This window comes from Mixophyes fleayi, chromosome 8, assembly GCF_038048845.1.
Source record: "Mixophyes fleayi isolate aMixFle1 chromosome 8, aMixFle1.hap1, whole genome shotgun sequence".
Taxonomy (NCBI): Eukaryota; Metazoa; Chordata; class Amphibia; order Anura; family Limnodynastidae; genus Mixophyes; species Mixophyes fleayi.
In genome coordinates this window covers 39,686,413-39,704,630 of record NC_134409.1, presented here as the reverse complement: position 1 = coordinate 39,704,630, position 18,218 = coordinate 39,686,413, and the positions used below count along the sequence as shown (strand labels likewise).

Sequence of the window (18,218 nt, the reverse complement as noted above, 5' to 3'; positions counted from 1 at the left end):
CAAAACAAAAGGCTGTACTAATGAGTCTTATTGGTAGTCATTTGTATCTATTTATCTATATGTTGCAGAATTTTACCTACAATGTGATTTTCGTTATGTTTGACAAATTATGTAAATATATATTTCTTGATGATACAAGCAATGTCACAGCTTCAAATAAACAATATTCTTTGATATATTTGAATGGACAACTCCATAGTATGAGACATAGGGGGTGATTCAAATTAGCGCAAGGTGCAATCGTGGTATTTCCGCCATTTACGGTAAGAAATCTCTGCTTATTTCCCTGCAACCTCTATGGGACGCGATGGAAAATGAGCGTCGATTTTCAGAACATCGAGGCGATTTGTCTTTGCGGACTTGAGACACATCGAGCTGAATTGAATCTCCCCTGTAATATTAATAAAGGATCCTGTATGCTGATCCGCACCAATACATGCTGTGTTCTGAACAATATAGAGAATAATTAGAACAGATTTTCACGTTTTTTTTCACATCTTTTATCGGCCTCAGCGGAGGGAGGACAGACACAGCTCGAAGGCAGCGTCTGTTAACAGACTACTGAACCTATTTCAGTAAATCCTTCATGGTTAGTGGCAGAGTGCCACAACATCCATTTGCCTGATAACATGTGGTGAGGACATTCAATTATCCAGTCCACAAATGGATGCAGCAGTTTCATTAGCTAGCTAAACTGTTACTTTTCAACTTTAAAATTCTAGATGTCCCTTTTATACTTTTGTTAAATAAAATGCATTTAAAGGTGTCGATGAGGACATGTATTGTTCTGCTAATACGTTTACTGTTTAAACAATAAGATGGCTTTGATAATATTGTAGATAATGGTCTGCATACAACAGGGCTAAGTTAATTACATGACACAAAGACCAATCATGTCCTGTAACATATAGCAGCCAATCGGTAGTTTCAATAATCTGACTACACTAGAGCAGTAAAGATTAGTATGTGACTGTTGCGATGGGTCAGTACACACCATTGCTCTTTAAACTATATAATTAAATAAGTTCCAATATTTGTTATGGATAATGTAAGTATAATCCCATTACCTGGAAATATTTTGATCATTGGTTAAGGGTCTTATTTTGGGGTAATTGTCCCAGAAATGCCACTAGAGTAACACTGTCAACAGAGATAATACCTCCTAGAATGAAAATTAATTTAAGGATGCCTTTAAAACATTTTTGACCTTCACAAGGAATATATTGATCAGCTAAAATTAGCTGGAAAATGTTGATAATCAAAACAAACATGGTTAAAAAAAACCTGTTAAAGTTTCATGTTTTAATTTAATCTACAATTCTTCCTACAGTGATCTATCATGCCAACAGCGCCACCTAGTGGTATACTTAGATTTCGCTGAACTAATGTAGGATGAACTACTGGGATGTGTTTTGTTTTTTTTATTTTATTGTATTGTATTCTGATTCCCCAATTTGCACTGATTTGCTGTGGCCTACATAAATAAATGTATTTACACATAACAATGTCTTGCCTTCTTCTGGTGCAAATTACTGAAGATTTAACCAAACTGAGAATGTGATTTTGGGGTTTTTAAGGAAAACAGAATATGTGATATGTGAAACATTGTGTAACACAATAATGCAAATATATATATATATATAATTATATATATATATATATATATATATATATATATATATATATATATATATATATATATACAAAACATTATGACAAACATTCACATTTCTGATCTCTTGGATAACCGTGCATAATTTAGCTTGCATTTATTCACTCCGCATACATTTAGCATTCATGAGAGCTAAATGGTAATAAGTAAAAATGGTTGCCTATGTGGGCACCTTAATACTAGTACTGTACTGTGCACTCAGTATCTTCCAATTAGACCTGGGGGTAAATGTATCAAGCTGAGAGTTTTACGCTGGGTTTGAAAAACCAATCAGATTCTAGCTGTCATTTATTTAGTACATTCTACAAAATGAGAGCTAGAATGTTATTAGATGCTATAGGCAACATCTCCACTTTTCAAACCTGCTGGAAAACTCTCAGCTTGATACATTTACCCCCTGAAGTCTTGTGCAACCGTGTCAGGGGTGCGTTGTCTGAACAGACCTAGATGTGTCTGTCTGTCAGAGTTGATCCACAATCTGTGTCCTATTGTTATGCAGAGGCTGATTCAATGGAGTGACTTCACGTTACAAACCATTTTCTGTAACACTTAATAAGACAAATACTGGACTAGAGATCCCATCACAGATATGGATCCACCCTTAAAATTAAATAATTACAACTCTTTAACACATAGTAGAAGCATCTGACACTCTTCGTACTACTATTAAGCATCTGCCATGATTCTGACAATCCTAATATTTGACCTTTTAATCTTGAATTTAGACAAAGAGCATATACAATGGCACTAAGGGGGATGTAACCAAAAAATGCAGATTAAAAATATTCATTTAATTCCAATCTAAAATCAGGGTGCAGCTGGAGGGCTGAGGCACAACAAAGGTCGAACAAACAACAATATAAAGATCCTATAGCCCTGCCCCCTGTATCAGAGATATCAAATCTAATACCACCTTTTATTCTTGCATGTGGAAAATATTGGTTCCTTTTTTTTTCATTAATATTTTAAAACGTCCTTTAACTCATGCACAAGTGTCATTTTATTTGCATTGTGAAGGATCAAAAAGTGTGCAAACAGATAAAACATGCTTTAATTGACCCTTCTGACCAACTGAGGTGACTGATGTCATTTAGCTTCGCAATTCCAACAGCAGTAGTTCTCATTTATTATGGCTTTTTTCCACATGGATTATCTTGTAAGAAGATTTATTTTGAATTACATCTAGAAAGAAAGTTTTGGTGTATAGTAAAGTAGTAAAAGAGGGGATACAAAGTGTATAGTAAAGTGGTAAAAGATGGGATACAAAGTGTATAGTAAAGTGGTAAAAGATGGGATACAAAGTGTATAGCAAAGTGGTAAAAGAGGGGATACAAAGTGTATAGCAAAGTGGTAAAAGAGGGGATACAAAGTGTATAGTAAAGTGGTAAAAGAGGGGATACAAAGTGTATAGTAAAGTGGTAAAAGAGAGGATACAAAGCGTATAGTAAAGTGGTAAAAGAGGGGATACAAAGTGTATAGCAAAGTGGTAAAAGAGGGGATACAAAGTGTATAGCAAAGTGGTAAAAGGGGGATACAAAGTGTATAGCAAAGTGGTAAAAGAGGGGATACAAAGTGTATAGTAAAATGGTAAAAGAGGGGATACAAAGTGTATAGTAAAGTGGTAAAAGGATACAAAGTCTTTATTTGTTACTATTAAAGCTTTGGTGGAACTATAGCAGGCACTGCCAGCACTGGATATGCTGTGCTTATACTTCCAAACATGCACTAGCAATCAATGGCTGCTATGTGCTTGCTGGAACATTTAGTTCCACAATTGCAATTTATTTTTGTAACTGTTTCTATTACCCTGGCAACCACCCTTATAGTCCCTTTTATGAACGGACAAGAGATGGATCACATTATGATAGGGTGACACCCAGGGCCGGATTAAGGGAATGGAGGCCCCTGGGCTAAGGGGCCCTCCATTCCCCGCGAGGCCCCCAATGTGAGCTGTCCGCCGCCCCCCACCCCCCGCGAGGACCCCCCCAAGCACTTACCTGTCAGTGCAGTCCTCCGTCCCGGCGCGCTGTAAAGCTCCTTACTGAGGAGATCTCGCGAGAGTTAATGAACTCTCGCGAGATCTCCTCAGTAAGCAGACTACAGCGCGCCGGGACGGAGGACTGCACTGACAGTACTCAGCAGCATCGATCGGGCCGGGGGCGCCCCCGCCCCCGACCGATCAATAATGCTGCTGAGGAGTTTGAAGGGCCCCCTGGATGCCCGAGGCCCCTGGGCTATAGCCCAGTTAGACCTCGGGTTAATCCGGCCCTGGTGACACCTCACTGCGGGTCTGTTATATTTGTACCAGCCTAATCTGGCATACTCTGGTTCTCTTTATCACTTTATTAGGGGGACCCCATACTCATTGTATATCTGCCTTAGTGGGAGCCAGCCCAGGCAACATAGTGCTGGTTCTTGATTTGGGAGTGGGGGTCATGCTGTTTTTAATTATTTCTTTTACACTGCAAAGATACATGTTGTCATCATTATTAACAGGGATATTTACACCAGGTTCATGGATGGGCAAAAGATACACTTCCTGAGAGTCATATCTAAAGTTGTGTCTAACTCTAATTAGGCTTAATCTCTAGGGGATGTGCTTCCATCACGTGGGCATGCCCTTACTGTACTGAACTTGCCTGTGAATACCCCATAATTGCCCCTACAGATACAAGCGTTTGCAACTTCAAATTACAAATCTAAATTTGGGTGTGTTTTGGTGCGTTAACAGTGTATCAGGACACATTTTTACTTTCAGCAAATGGACTTACATCTAACTCTAAATGAGGCCCTTTGTGGTTTCTATTTGTATGTTTACAAATGGATTCCTCCAAATGGGTGGACAGAGCGAATTTAAACAGATGTACAGTATGGAAATAGCACTGCAAATTGAAATATAAATAAATATTTTAGCATCCCAAAGCTTACAGTTCCTCTAATTCTCTCCAGAAAGTTCATGATTGTAGAAAGGATCAAATAGTTAATTAATAGTTAATTCTCTCCTATGCCGTTAACATGAGAAGGTTTCAAATATATCCACTTCCTCTTGGGTTTCACACCAATAGTTAATTTGCAGATCATTGCTAGTAAACATGCCTTTCTATTTCTGTAACTGTGGAGTACAATGTAACACAGAAATCACCATATTTCACATTATTCAGTTCCTTGTATGCATTTTCTCCAAACACAAATCTTTTCAGATGCAAGACAGCAAATATATCAGACTGTGGTGGAGGACCCCACCCAGCAACACAATAGTGCCAGACATTTTGCAACTTTATAACTGAAACCACCATCTTATGACTCCCACATTTTAAGTTTCAGACCTTTGACTTCTCCTCCAAGACAGAGACAAGTTTAAATGCATTATTTATGCCACTCAGGCCCGGCGCTCACATTAGGCAAGGTTAGGCACTTGCCTAGGGTGCCGGGCTCTGGAGGGCGCCACAGAATTCTAAAATACTTTAAAACTGTGCGGCGACCGCTGACCATACCTGTCACGGCCGCCGCACAGCATTCAGATGGACGGGGAGGGGGGGAAGAGGCTATTGCTCACCACTGCCGCCTCTCTGCTCCGTCTCCTCACCTCCACTTACTAGTGTCAGTGAGTGGAGGGGAGGAGACGGAGCAGAGAGGCGGCGGTGGTGAGACAAGGTAAGGAGAGGAGGGCGGCGATTTTTGCGCGGGGGGGGCGCCACTTTTTTAAAAATGCCAAAGGCGCCGTGGACCCTAGCACCGGCCCTGATGCCACTCTATATACCACTGTGTATGGATTGCTGTAGACTGCATGGCTGGAGCAGGAGAGCAATCTGTACTAAGGGGTATACAGTATGTATCAAAGTGCAATGAGCCATTTAAATAGAGAAAACAGCACTTTTCTCTGTAAAATGGCCATCGCAAAATGTATGAAGGGCTTCAATCTTTGATTTCTCCTGCCATAACCTATTTAAAGTTTCTTATTTCATTCCCCATAGATTAATACAGGGACTGCAAAATTCTGCAATGTATAAAGCTTTGAAAAGTTTAGCTTTCGCAGCAAGGTAACTCCAGCTCAAAATGGCATTCCCTGTCATTTTATATGGGATTCTGCCGAAGCCTCTCTGGCTTTGCAGAATCTCTTACCGTGGGAGTGCTGTGCACATAGCATTTCCTTCTGTCACTGGCAGCTCTAGGCTGCCGGTAACTAGTAAAAGCATTTCGCACTAGAGCGGGGACATTTAAGTTGTGCGTAAATATGAATCACTGCAATTTACAGCGATGCATAATTACTGACACTGCATATTTTTAATACATAGACTCCAAAGAGTTATTTTTTTGTATAAATAAATGTAAATATCCTTTTGGAGATGTTTGTCTGGTACTGTATGATGGAATAAATGCTTGTCCAACAAGGAAGTTTCTGCTATGAGATGAGTTGAGAACTTTGTCAGAGGTGGCACTATTAGTCTATTGGTGGCAGATATAAGGTTCTTGTTTCACTTGATGTCCCATCTGCTCCTGCGTTTCTATTTATGAATGGACGCATATACCCACCATTAAATATTATGCCTTACCGTAATCATAAGGGATGATAATTCGCGGGCATTTGTTAACGAATCCTGCAGGGACAGCGTCTCCGGCTGGAGGCTGTCCCAGCGATGACTTCACTAAACAACTCTGGGAGGCACATGTGCAGAGCCAATTTGCAGAAGTTAACAGAGGGGAGAGCAGCAAGTCTGTGAAGAGGGATCCACCGATCCCTCTCCTGCAATGCTCTGCCCATAGGGTAGAAGGATGGTGTTAGCCATCAGGTTCAAGCTCTGAAAAGTTAGGGTTTTTAGGGATTGCTAAACTGGCCCAGACCGCAGTCCCCATTAGAAATTATGGGGACTGTGATTTAATGTGTAATTCAGTTTAATGCAGGAGATATCTCTCCTGTGTTAGGCTTTTGTTAGTTAGAGGTGTTACTAAAAATTGCCAAAACCATGCAGAAAAAGCCATTACTGCATGGTTTATGGCTTAATAAATAGGCCCCTAACAAACTAGTCACAAACAATCTCATATTAGATTTTTTCTATATATGCATTTTTGTGGAGTGTATTTGACACCAGTGGGTATATTTACTAAACTGTGGGTCATTTATTTAGTACATTCTGCAAAATGACAGCTAGAATCTTATACCTCCAGATGTGCTCCTAAAACGGCTCTCCATTCGATTGAATGGGCTTCTAAAATGAAAAAAAAAACACTCAAATACCTACTTTTTTTGTTACTGTACCATTTTCCACTAACCTGGATATGGCAACATGAAAATATAGAGCATTTTTCAAAATAAGAACAACTACCTGTCACAACTTAAACAAATGTAAAGAGATAGTCAGCTACCTTAGCGTGGATACAGATTCATTACACACATATCTAAGGTGATCCTGCCAATGTCATTTTATCTCAGTACAATTTGCTTTCTACCTTTTATTTTATAAGTTGCTATTTCTTATATTTAACAGTGATGTTCTGAAAACACTGCATACATTAAATTCATTTTTATTATAAACATTTCAGCTTTTTTTTTTTTTACATTTTGATATTTAAGTTACTGAATATTCCCAAAAAACTATAAGGGTGTGATATAGTGTTATAATCATGTTGGTGTGCTAGATTTACACCTGAATGGCTTTGGGTCTCTCAATTTAATGCAGCCAATTAAAATGAATGCAAAACTTGTTTGGTTATGCTTAAGTGGGTTTAATGTAAAATAAACAATTTTTATTTAGTTTCTCAAGTGGTAAACAAAGTCCCTTTAATAACAGCAGAATTGTTTTCTATCCCACTATGATTAATGTGCAGTGTTTTAATGTCTTAACGTAAAACATTATTGGTTCTAACAGGCAGAGACGTAACTTAAAATTTTAGCGCCTGGGGCGAGAAACAAAAATGCCGCCCCCCTAGCCCTCAATTTTAACAAAATGAACCTAAAATATTCATAAACTGCGCTCCCCTTCAGCGTTGCACTCTGGGCGGTCACCCCCCTATCGCACAGCCCTAGTTACGGCCCTGCTGACAGGGTTTAGGGACCTTTTAATGAATGGCTGCATTCCCCTTTTAATGATCTTCCCTTATTAAAACGATAAGAGATGACATTATGTGGCTATTTATTAAAAAATGATCCCAGGACAGCGCATCCGATAAGATGTGGTCCTGGCAATGAACCTAATTGTCCCAGACCGCAGTGCCTACTGAGAATTATGGGGACTGCTGTTTAATGCAAGACATAGCATAATGCTGGATATATGTCCTGCTGTAGGCATTTATTAAATAGCTAGGACACTTAAAATTGTCTAGACATGTAGTGGTGGGGAGGGGACATTTCTGCATAATTTAAGGTTTAATAAATGGACCCCATGACCTTTAAAAACTACAGCTATATATCTAGGTTAGTAAAACAGCTCTTGAGCCCACTTTTATATACAATAACCCATTTTCATCTGCACAGTGAAATCGGTGCTCGAACTGGATTTTTATTAGTGAATAATTATAATAATGTCTCCTATTTCGCACGAAGTAAAACTAGGCGGCTACACATTGGCTGCCACTGGCCAGCACCCAGCAGCAATCTGCCTTCAACCACAAAGAGAAACCGAGCGGGATCCTGAGCGCGTCACGTGATATCACCATTTCAATGCGGCCAATAACATGGAGGGCGGGGCCACGGTGACGTCACTCCCAGCGGCGGCCATTTCTTGTGCCCGCAGAAGGAAGCGACTCCTCCATTTATATCAATCACAGCACAGGCGGTAGCAGAGGAAGAAGGACGTGTCTGCTCTCCGCTCATCCTCTCACAACGCCTCATCGTCCCGCTCGGCGTCTACTCCAGGTGAGGAAGGGCTCCTTGTTGTTCTGTGTACCTCGAGCGGTCAGTTGGCTCATCTAACATGGCGGCCGCGCTTTTGTTCCCTTCGCGCTTTGTCCTTGACTTCTTAGCAGACGTCCCCCTGTTATTTATCCACACTGAGGCGGTTTGTAGTACGCCGCAATCCTTACCAGACCCCGCAGCTAAGCGGTTAGTGCCTAGTACGTCCGTCGTTGTAACATTACCGATCTGTTGTATATCCGCACTGACCCCGCTGCCGTTACTACCGAGCGGCCTGTAAAGGTCGGTGCACGTATCCCCGGCTACACGCTGTGCGCGCTGCTGCTGTGTCTGTGCTCTGATAAGATGGCGGCCTGGCCTGTATTGTACATTGCGCAATGTCGGCGGTTTGTTTCGGTTTCGGAGGCCGCATGTAATCTGTAACTACACCTATTGCATTGTGTATACATCCCGTCTGTATATACTGCTCTTCCTGCCACCGCTACAGCGCTCCCGGCCTTTCTCCGAGGACAATGGGGATATACCATTATGTGGCTGGAAAGATATATATGTGGGAATGTAAGCGCTGTAATTGTCTCCCCTCCCCCCACATTCATGTTTATCATCTGTAAGCTCCAAAACATTGTTTTCTTTTCTTGATGATACTGTGTCTTATTTGTTTCCATTTCTGTTTCCTTTTCAAATTGGATCATTCTCGCAGCTTAACGAAATCAATTCATCGTAAGGATGGACAGTGGCCCAGGTAGAAAGGTCTGGTCCTTGAGTTCAGGTAACGAATTGTATTTGTCTGAGCTCCTTTTTGTAGCATTTTTTGTATTTCATGAGCACTCTGTTGAAATCTGGACATGTGTATTTCACATACTAGCCAGTGCTTGAGATGAGCAAATTTTTAAATGAGAATGTTTTTTTTTTTTTGTGAAACCTCTTAGTTTAACACTCAGGGCCTCTAGACAAATCAGACAGTAAAATAAATTGCCCCTATGGTGTGACTTCTGTCAATTTCCATTTATTCTTTGTTTAAACACCTTTCTGAGGCTGCCATATGGCATTGTCTCTATGTTCCTCACCCCCACCCCCAAATGTTGCTATGGAGACAATTGCAACTTCAATTATAACTTCTGCCTTTATTGTATTTTTGGGTGCAACAGCTTTGATGCATTTCCCCCTTGGCCTCTTGCCTTAGCCCACGCTTGTATTATGAATACTCCTACCTTGCTATTAAATTGACTATTTCATAGGAATATTTTATAGGCTACCTACTGAGAACGGTTTGTCAATTATCAATTTTTCAGGCATGGACCGTGATTATGGGCATGGGTCTTATGGTCGCAGTATGGACAGCTTTGCAATGGACAGCGCCGTTGACAGGTAAATGTTCTACACTTACAGTTATAGGGAAAATGTTTAGTCCATTTCATTAAAGCTTGGCACTGACCCCCACCCACCCCTAAATGAGTAGATGTATTTATACAACAAGACCAAAGACCTATCTCTTGTACATGAGGTGATTTTTAAAGAGTATGCTCCCCCCCCCCACAGCAGTACAAATAAAAAATGCTATATTAGCTTGCCTTGGTGGCAAAGAGCAACTTTTGTTAGTTACCCCTTCTGTGGACACATCATGCACTGACTTCGCTTGGCATGCATATTCTATTGTTTTTAATTTGGTACCATTGCTATTTTTACTCATTTAAATAGTGTTCGTAGGCTGTATCATTTGGCAAGTGATCTTGTATTTCCATCCTCCATAATATATGTATGATGAGCTTGGGTGCATTTCATAAGACACTTAAAAAAAAACCAGCTTTAGGATGTGCAGCTACATTTAACTGGACATGTTATAGGTGTTGCTACAGTTTGCTCTAGAAACATCAATAGCCATATAATCCTCTTGAATTTTAGTTCTGATTAAATGAAAACTTTAGAATATAAGGTTAGTGTTTATAAAATCCAGAAACTTAGACGGTGATATACCTCTGTCTGGCATAATTACTACCTGTTAAATATGTTATAAGCGCAACAATTACTGGTACATATTCTGCCACCCACGCTTGGATTACCAGACCAAACTAAATGTGTAATTTGCCAATACTATATGTACTAGGCTATTTACTGCTTACTTTGTTTTGTTGGCCGAACAAGCAGTGTAGCTCTCATAAAACAAATTGTCCATATCCTTACACTGCCAATTTATAGAAAGTTTTCTTGTAATCCAAATTACAACAGTTTTTTGGAGATTCTCCATAGGCTAGTGTCTAATGGGGGGGGGGGGGGACGACAAAACACCAGTGGTTCGATTTTACTTTGTCTACTAAAATAAGAGTAAATTTAGTTATACTTCATATGTGTATCCTCTTGTTTGCTGCATCTGTCTTACAATTGTATTTGTCTATCTATTCACATTTATGTTTGATACTTGACCCTTTTAATTTACTACATAAAATTAATATGCATTTAGGTACAGGTGTTAATTTCATATTTGTTAATACATACACCTACAAATTGTCTTCATTTTCTTCTAGATGAGGCAACTAGCGTTTTTGTTGCTTTGCTTAATGTAACTTGATCAGAATGCAAACTAAACTAATGTGATTATAGATCACTGGGGCATTGAGTTGTAAAATTTATTTTAGCATAAACACTCCCCAAATCTGGACGTGCTAACGTTTACCTCAGCAATTTAACTGCCCGGTCTGGAGGTATCTTATGCCTGTGTACAAACTCGGCAGTGTGACAAAATATTTTTTCACCTGTGTTGATGTATCAATTTTCTGATGCATCTGATCAGTGTTCAGTTCATTCCTATTGACAAACTTTCCAGATTTTGGGAGGTTCTCTTAATTAATATGAACTGCCTTAAGATGTAATTTTAGGTAATGCACTTAATGTCTGAGATTTAATGTAAAGTTGATAAATGTCAACTGATGCTTTGTGTTCTGCTTGTTTAACACTGGTAAGCTTACTTCTATTTTTCTCCTCACGTCAATTTTTCCAGGTTTGGACCTTATGAGTCTTTTGACTCCAGGTCTTCTGTGGGTGGGCGAGATCTGTACAGATCTGGCTATGGTTATAATGAATCCGATCAAGGCTACGGAGATAGTTATGATGGTCGATATGAGAACCCATACCGGAATAGCGTTGACTCTTATGAAGGTAGAAACCAGGGCGGGTCTAGCTGGGATCCGTCTTTCACACGAGCAAAAGTGAGGACTGGGTTTATGGAGGACAGAGGAAGAGACACTTACTCTTCCTACGGCGGTTTTTCTTCACCCTATATGAAGCCTGCAGCAGTAGGCTCTCGGGGAAGAGGAATGCCTGCTTACCCCGACGGTGCATTTGGCGGCAGAAGCAATGATGCTTTTGGAGGACCAGCAGCAGGCAGAGGCCGTGGCAGAGGAGGAGTAAGTACAGAATCTTCTCAGATTCTTTTTGATAGTCACTTTGAATTATTTCCAGACCAGAACTTTAAAATGGCATGTTGTCCATAATATTCTATTGCAAATGTGCTTAGAGACTTGTATGTACTCCCAGTCTGAAAGTTGACTTTTAAAGAAGTAATACTTTAAAGGTTAAATTGGGAGATTTGCCAGTTTGGTAAATTCTTTCCCTGTGAAAGAAAAAATTAAAGTACAATATAATGAAATATTATGTTCTATACATTTACAAGGAAAAGTCTTCCTTATTTTAGAGCATAACTAAGTAAAAAAATAAAGAACACAAATTGCAAAAGGTTACATGAAGACCTTTTTGAAGTTCTGAGTAGGTTAAAGGTGCAATGTATTATGACTTCTCTATCATTCAGAAAACATCTGTAGTACAGTATGTTGAATTTAAATGTAATTTACCTTTTCTTTGAGTATTTCATTTGAGATGTGTGCATTTTTTTTCACCCAGGGTTAGAAACAGTTCCACATCTTTTAAACTTGAAAAACTAAGGCTTGTGTATTCCCAGTTCCTATAAGAATGGGGAGTAACAGGAGGCTGTAGGGCGATGGCTGCACACTGGGTTTTCTGTGGCTTGTTTTCCCCTCCAAATTTTTTGGAAAGTGCAACTGTACAGCACTCTAGTGATATAAACTACAAGTACAAATAAAACACTAATGTTTCTAGTTTCACACAGCTATTGGATACCCCAGCATATCTGGCCAATGTGTGTATTTCTCTCCTTGAGCTCAAACCAAAAATGCGTTGTGAATTGCGTTATCTTTTAGCTATGGTTAGTCCTCTTGCATACCTTGATTTAGGATTTTCTTTTTTTAGATTGAGGTACACATTCACCAAAGTACAATAAGTATTTTTGTTCCATGGTAGTCTTTCAAGCCCTACACTATGATCCCTTGTTGATGGCTTGTTTAACTATTTGGTTATGTAAAATGCATTGCACCTTTAATAAGAGTTTGCATAACTTGTAATGTGACTAAGTTCTTGGTTTCTTATTTCCTTATTTTGGGAGCATGTTTTGGGTGGGTTTATAGCTTCTATACTTCCTGTTCCCTCCCCCTCTGGGTTTTTATTTCCTTAGATTATTGGTCTTTTCTATAACCCTTTACTGAAAAGTGTTTATCCACACTTCCCTTGCCCCCCAAGTTACTTTTATGGGTTGATGTAGAGAAACTGGGTTTTATCACCTGTGTAACATTATTTCACCCTATTTTCAGCAAATTGGTCGTGGTATGCGCAGGCCTGGAATGGTTGACTATAAACACCAGTCTATACCTGGTGGAATTACAAGAGGAATAAAGAGGAAGATGACACAACCTTTTAAGCCTCCTGTAGGCTTTAGCAAAAAACCAAAGCTGTCGAAAACTGGAGCAAACCAGAATACTAAAAATACCCCTGCCCCTGGTAAGTGTCTTATCTAAAATCTGTAACGTTCAGACTACTTTACAGTGCTGTAAACTTGTTAGGCATTGTAGATGGTTCTTGTGTGTTAAGCCAGCCTTGCTATCTACAGGTATGACTAGGCAATAATGTGTTATGCAAATAAGTATATTGGGTTAAGATTGTCAGCATGGGGCGAGTGGTCTTTGAATGAATTCCTGAATTAATACATTGCTTACAACTGTTCTAGTTAATAACTTCTAAGTAGTTACTGGCAAAATCGCACTGCGTTTGTGAAATGTGTACTAAATATATTTGTTTCTCCAGAGCCAGTTGATCCAGAGGAGGAAGAGAAGCGCAGAACAGAAGCAAGAAGGGAGAAACAAAGGCGTCGCAGAGAGAAAAACAGTGAAAAATATGGAGATGGGTACATGTCTACTTTTACTACTTCACTATTGGTGTTTAATATAAAGGGAATTTCTTGTTTAAATATCTATTGGAAAGCCAAATGCTAGTACAAGTTCTTCACTAAACCTGAAAATATGAAGTTCAGAAATAATTAAATTTTCCAATTTAGCAGTCCTTTTAATAAATTACTAGGAGGTAAGAACTGTGCAAAAGTTTCTGGCATTTACTGCCGTATTTGGTCAGTTTTAATATCTGTACAGCCGGGCTGTTCAAGCTGCCCTAGAACACTGGTGTTGCTGTCTGGTAAAAGTTGTATTGAAAATTGAATAGCCTATACATGAAGGCTAAGTAATCCTTGTTTGTGTAATGTAAACTATAAATGAATTGCACTGGCATAATTTATGGAAGTATACCATGTATATCTTGATGGACTCTGATCTTTGACAGGTTCACATTTAAGACTAGCCTTATTTGTATGCAACATACTTGGTTGTGAAGTTTCTGTCTGCATGTGATTTAGGCTTGTAAGTTGTCTAAAATCATTTTATTTATCAATATATCTTTATTGATCTTCCCCAGAATGGCCTTCACATGTTCATTCTGCAAGTTTAGATCTTTTGATGAGAAGGGCATTGAAGAACACTTGGAGAGTCCAGCTCACCAGGAGATGCTGGATCATATTCAAAAACAAACAAAGTTTGACAAACCTGTTATGGAGTTTTTGCACGTAAGTGATACTAGGTTTCATTTTCAGTGCTCAGAAGTTTCCTTTGGTGTACAATAGTAAATATGAATACCCTACATGTAATATATATCAGAACGTAATTTTTAATTACACCAAAGTCAGTATGGGTCTTGTACAACTGCACAGTCAGGTACCATGGATACCTATCATGAGTACTTCATGGCTCAAGGGAGTGCATGTGATTGTTAGTGTGGGTAGATTTCGTTTTGAAGCTGATATCTGTTTACAAAAAAATTCCTTTGCTTAAATGTTGTACAATCGGAAAATCAAGTGTTTTTGTTTTTTACCTCCCATGTTGTCGTTTAATGCCTGTTTATTTCAGGGGTTACTGGTTACCATAGAGATCAAGTCTCTCGATGGTGACAGCCTGTGCACTGAATGCTGATGTAAAAGCTCATTTTATAGTGTACATAGCCTTAAAACACTTCAGGAATTTTACTAATACATGTTCCAATTCATTGATGACATCTATGTAATTGAGCTTGTGCTTTATTCTAGGAATGCATAGTAAACAAGTTCAAGAAGACTGCAGCACGTAAAGCACAGTCCACTCAAAACGAGGCTGCAAAAGCTCCAGAGAAGGATATTATGGAAGGTAATGCTGCTTCAATGAGCGCTCATCAATTTGGTGGGGGTGGTAGAATACATGGATTACAGTAAAAGTTTCTTCACTCTTAAATCATCTAATTTAAGAAAGACGCAACTCACCATGTGTAATTTTCTATTTAACATTTGAATTGCTAAATGCTAGTTCATGTTAACTGGTGTATTAAAGAGTGTCAACTTATGACATTTTGTGCCTTCCTTTTAGGAGTTACTCCAGATGATCACATGATGAAAGTGGAGACGGTACACTGCAGTGCTTGCAGCGTGTATGTTCCTGCATTGCATAGTTCTGTGCAGCTGCATCTCAAGTCTGCTGATCATTCCAAGAGCCGACTGGTAAGAATCCTTTAGTCACTGCAGACACACAAACTCTTAATTGTATTAACTCAGTGTAAGGTATTGGGCATCTTATGCATATGTGCTTTGCTTTGCCCACCTAGTGAGCACAGGGCTAAAGCATAATTGTAATCGCTAGCCTGGTTTTAAAGATTATGTAGTTCTTTAAATGATAGCTTGTTCATATGGATGGAATTAACCTGTGATTTCAGGCAGTGAATATACTGTAATTCTTGGAGAATACCGACCTTTAATGTAGACTCTGCTACTGTAAGTCTATGGGGAGTTGAGTAATATTTCTGTAACTTTCTTTTCTCAGGCCTATAAAGATCAAATAAAAAGAGAGAGCATTTTGACTGCTACAAGCATATTAAACAATCCACTTGTAAAAGCACGATATGAACTTTATTTGAAGGTAAGCTAACCTACTTGTGTGACTTCCAGAATAGTCCATTGTAAGTTTGTTTCCATATACTAACATCTAGTTTACTTCACTTGTGGAGCCTGTGTATATTTAATTTGTTGGCACCAGAATCTCATCATTGGTTGAATTTGCCAATTAAATACTGTGGCACTTGGGGCTTGGTGTGGCAAGAAATACCTCTGCAGTAGATACGAGGGAAATTGTCAAAACCGCTGCAAAATATATGCCCCATTTAGCGGCATAACTTCATCATTTGGCACGGTCATAGGATGCTGCCTTTCCAATAAGTCCATCAAATATCTGCCCTGCTACAGTTTCTGCAGTCATCTGTAAGTGTTTGAAGTTGAAACTTCTAGGAGCCACAAAAGCTCAGATGTGACGTGGTAGGATACACATGCTCAGTGTGTAAAAATAAATGTCTTTTGCAACACGGAGTTCCAATCTGCCTCTGAAAGCAACAACTGCACAATAGCTGTTTGTCTGGAGCTTTGTGGATTGGGTTTCCATGGCTGATCGGCTGCATGCAAGCCTCCCATCACCATACAGCAAGTTTACTGGAGTTGTGTAAAACACAATCACTTCGGGGCAGTGGAAACACTTCGCCATCTGGCATACAGACAAATCTTGGTTTAGCTAATACCAAGAGAACCCTTCCTATCTGTATGCATACTGCCAACTCTATTGTTTGGTATAGAAGAGATAACAGTCTGTGGCTGTTTTTCATAGTTTGGCCTGGGCCACTTAGTTCCAGGGAATGGAAGTCTTAAAGCTACAGCATAGTGACATTGTAGAGAATTGTGCTCTACAATGTCTGTTTGTGGCAACAGTTTGGGAAAGGCCCTTTCCTGTTTTAGCATCAGTGCCCTCGTGCACAGAAGCCCATCGAAAAATGGTTCTCTGAATTTAGTGTGGAAGAATCTGACTTTTCTGCACAGAGCCCAGACTTCAGCCCTATCTGAAACATTTGAGAGGAAATAGAACATTGATTTGCTAACCAAGAATTCTCTTCCAACATGGGTAATTGGTCGTACTAATGCTCTTGTGCCTAAATGGACCCAAAACCCTGCAGCCATGGTCCAAAAGTGGAGGGCATCCACATAGATAAATATGGATCTGATGTTCAGGTGTCCACATGCTTTGGCCATGTAATGTGTTTATGATCTGTAGATATACATATATAATCATTGATTTCCTTTAGCGGATGAGGATTTTTGACTTGTTTAGATGTGCCTTGAGCTTTTGAACAAAAACAATTGCAGCTGTTTCCCATGAAACCAGTCTTAAATAAATTAATTAATCTATAAATATCAGCTTGTTTTACTCAGATTTGGTGTACACTCTAAGTTTACCACTTTTTATTCTAGGGGGAAAATCCATTTGAGATTCAAGCTGAAGAGTCTGCACAAGCGGAATCTGCTGCTGAGGAAGCTGCAGATGATACTCCTGAAGATGTTCCAGTTGATGCTGATGCTGTGACTGGCACAACTGATGTTGCTGAAGAGAATGAAGACTTTACTGCTGACCCACTGACGGCTACTGATGAAAACTAGTTATTTGATGTTTGAAAGCAGAAAGATCCCTCCTTTTTAAACTATCGTGCCATCCTATTTTAAATCTGGGCTTCTGGGCAATGAGTTTAAAGTTTTGTATTTGCAAAGAAAATACTTACCCTTGTTTTTTTGTTTAAATTTTTGCATATTCATACAGAATTTAATTTCTCTTGCAACTTTTTAAGCTGTTAATCTTATGTTTATTGATCAGGGCCAACCCTGATAAATTGTCAATTTTATTTTCAGTTTCCCATGCTAGGTCCTAGTATTTTAACCTGAAAATGCTGTGAAGTTTTGGAATGTATTTGTACAATGTTGGACAGAATTAGTGTTTATCTTGTAGCTTGTGACACCAAAGTAAAGTGGCAGTGTAAACTTTCTTTTTTTACTTTTTTCTATTTTTGTTTGCTACTTAGATCATTTGTGTCTGAGAACAAAATAAATTTCAATCCTAAACCTAACTTTTTCATGAAACGTTCTTTAATTGCAGGGGTCCAAAGAGTTAATCATTGAATCTTGTAACTTTTTTCTACAAACCCATGGAGAACTGAGCTAATGTGCAATAATCTAAATATCTGGCTGAATTTTATGCTCAAATTTCTTAATTTTTTTTTGTGCTTATTTGGGTTACTGGAAAATTACTTTCTAGTCCCTTTTTGAAATGTCAAATGTTGATGCTGTAAAGATCTAACGAAATGTTAACCATACCTGACCCTGTAAAGATCAAACATGGAGAAGTATAATCTGGCCACATAACTCATTCAAATTGCAACATTCAACACTTATGCCCTCTTTAAAATTCCAGA

General features: G+C 39.1%; 1 protein-coding gene across 1 annotated transcript; it reads left to right on the top strand.

Moving 5' to 3' along the window:
• The first annotated feature begins 8,356 nt into the window (after window positions 1–8,356).
• ZNF326 (zinc finger protein 326) lies at window positions 8,357–17,873 on the top strand. Its single transcript, XM_075182402.1, has 11 exons — window positions 8,357–8,525; window positions 9,223–9,291; window positions 9,815–9,890; window positions 11,518–11,923; window positions 13,181–13,367; window positions 13,671–13,770; window positions 14,331–14,478; window positions 14,995–15,091; window positions 15,308–15,438; window positions 15,758–15,853; window positions 17,227–17,873. The coding sequence occupies exons 2-11, from the start codon at window positions 9,249–9,251 to the stop codon at window positions 17,410–17,412; spliced, it is 1,470 nt and encodes a 489-aa protein (XP_075038503.1). The 5' UTR covers window positions 8,357–8,525; window positions 9,223–9,248; the 3' UTR covers window positions 17,413–17,873.
• Window positions 17,874–18,218: the final 345 nt, after the last annotated feature.

What these genes read in the sequence shown, in the direction of transcription:
- ZNF326 (XM_075182402.1), top strand. Translation starts at nt 9,249, where the DNA reads ATGGACAGTGGCCCAGGTAGAAAGGTCTGGTCCTTGAGTTCAG. An exon ending in GGTCTGGTCCTTGAGTTCAG is followed by an intron (nt 9,292 to 9,814) that starts GTAACGAATTGT and finishes TCAATTTTTCAG; the next exon opens with GCATGGACCGTGATTATGGG. An exon ending in GATATGAACTTTATTTGAAG is followed by an intron (nt 15,854 to 17,226) that starts GTAAGCTAACCT and finishes TTTTTATTCTAG; the next exon opens with GGGGAAAATCCATTTGAGAT.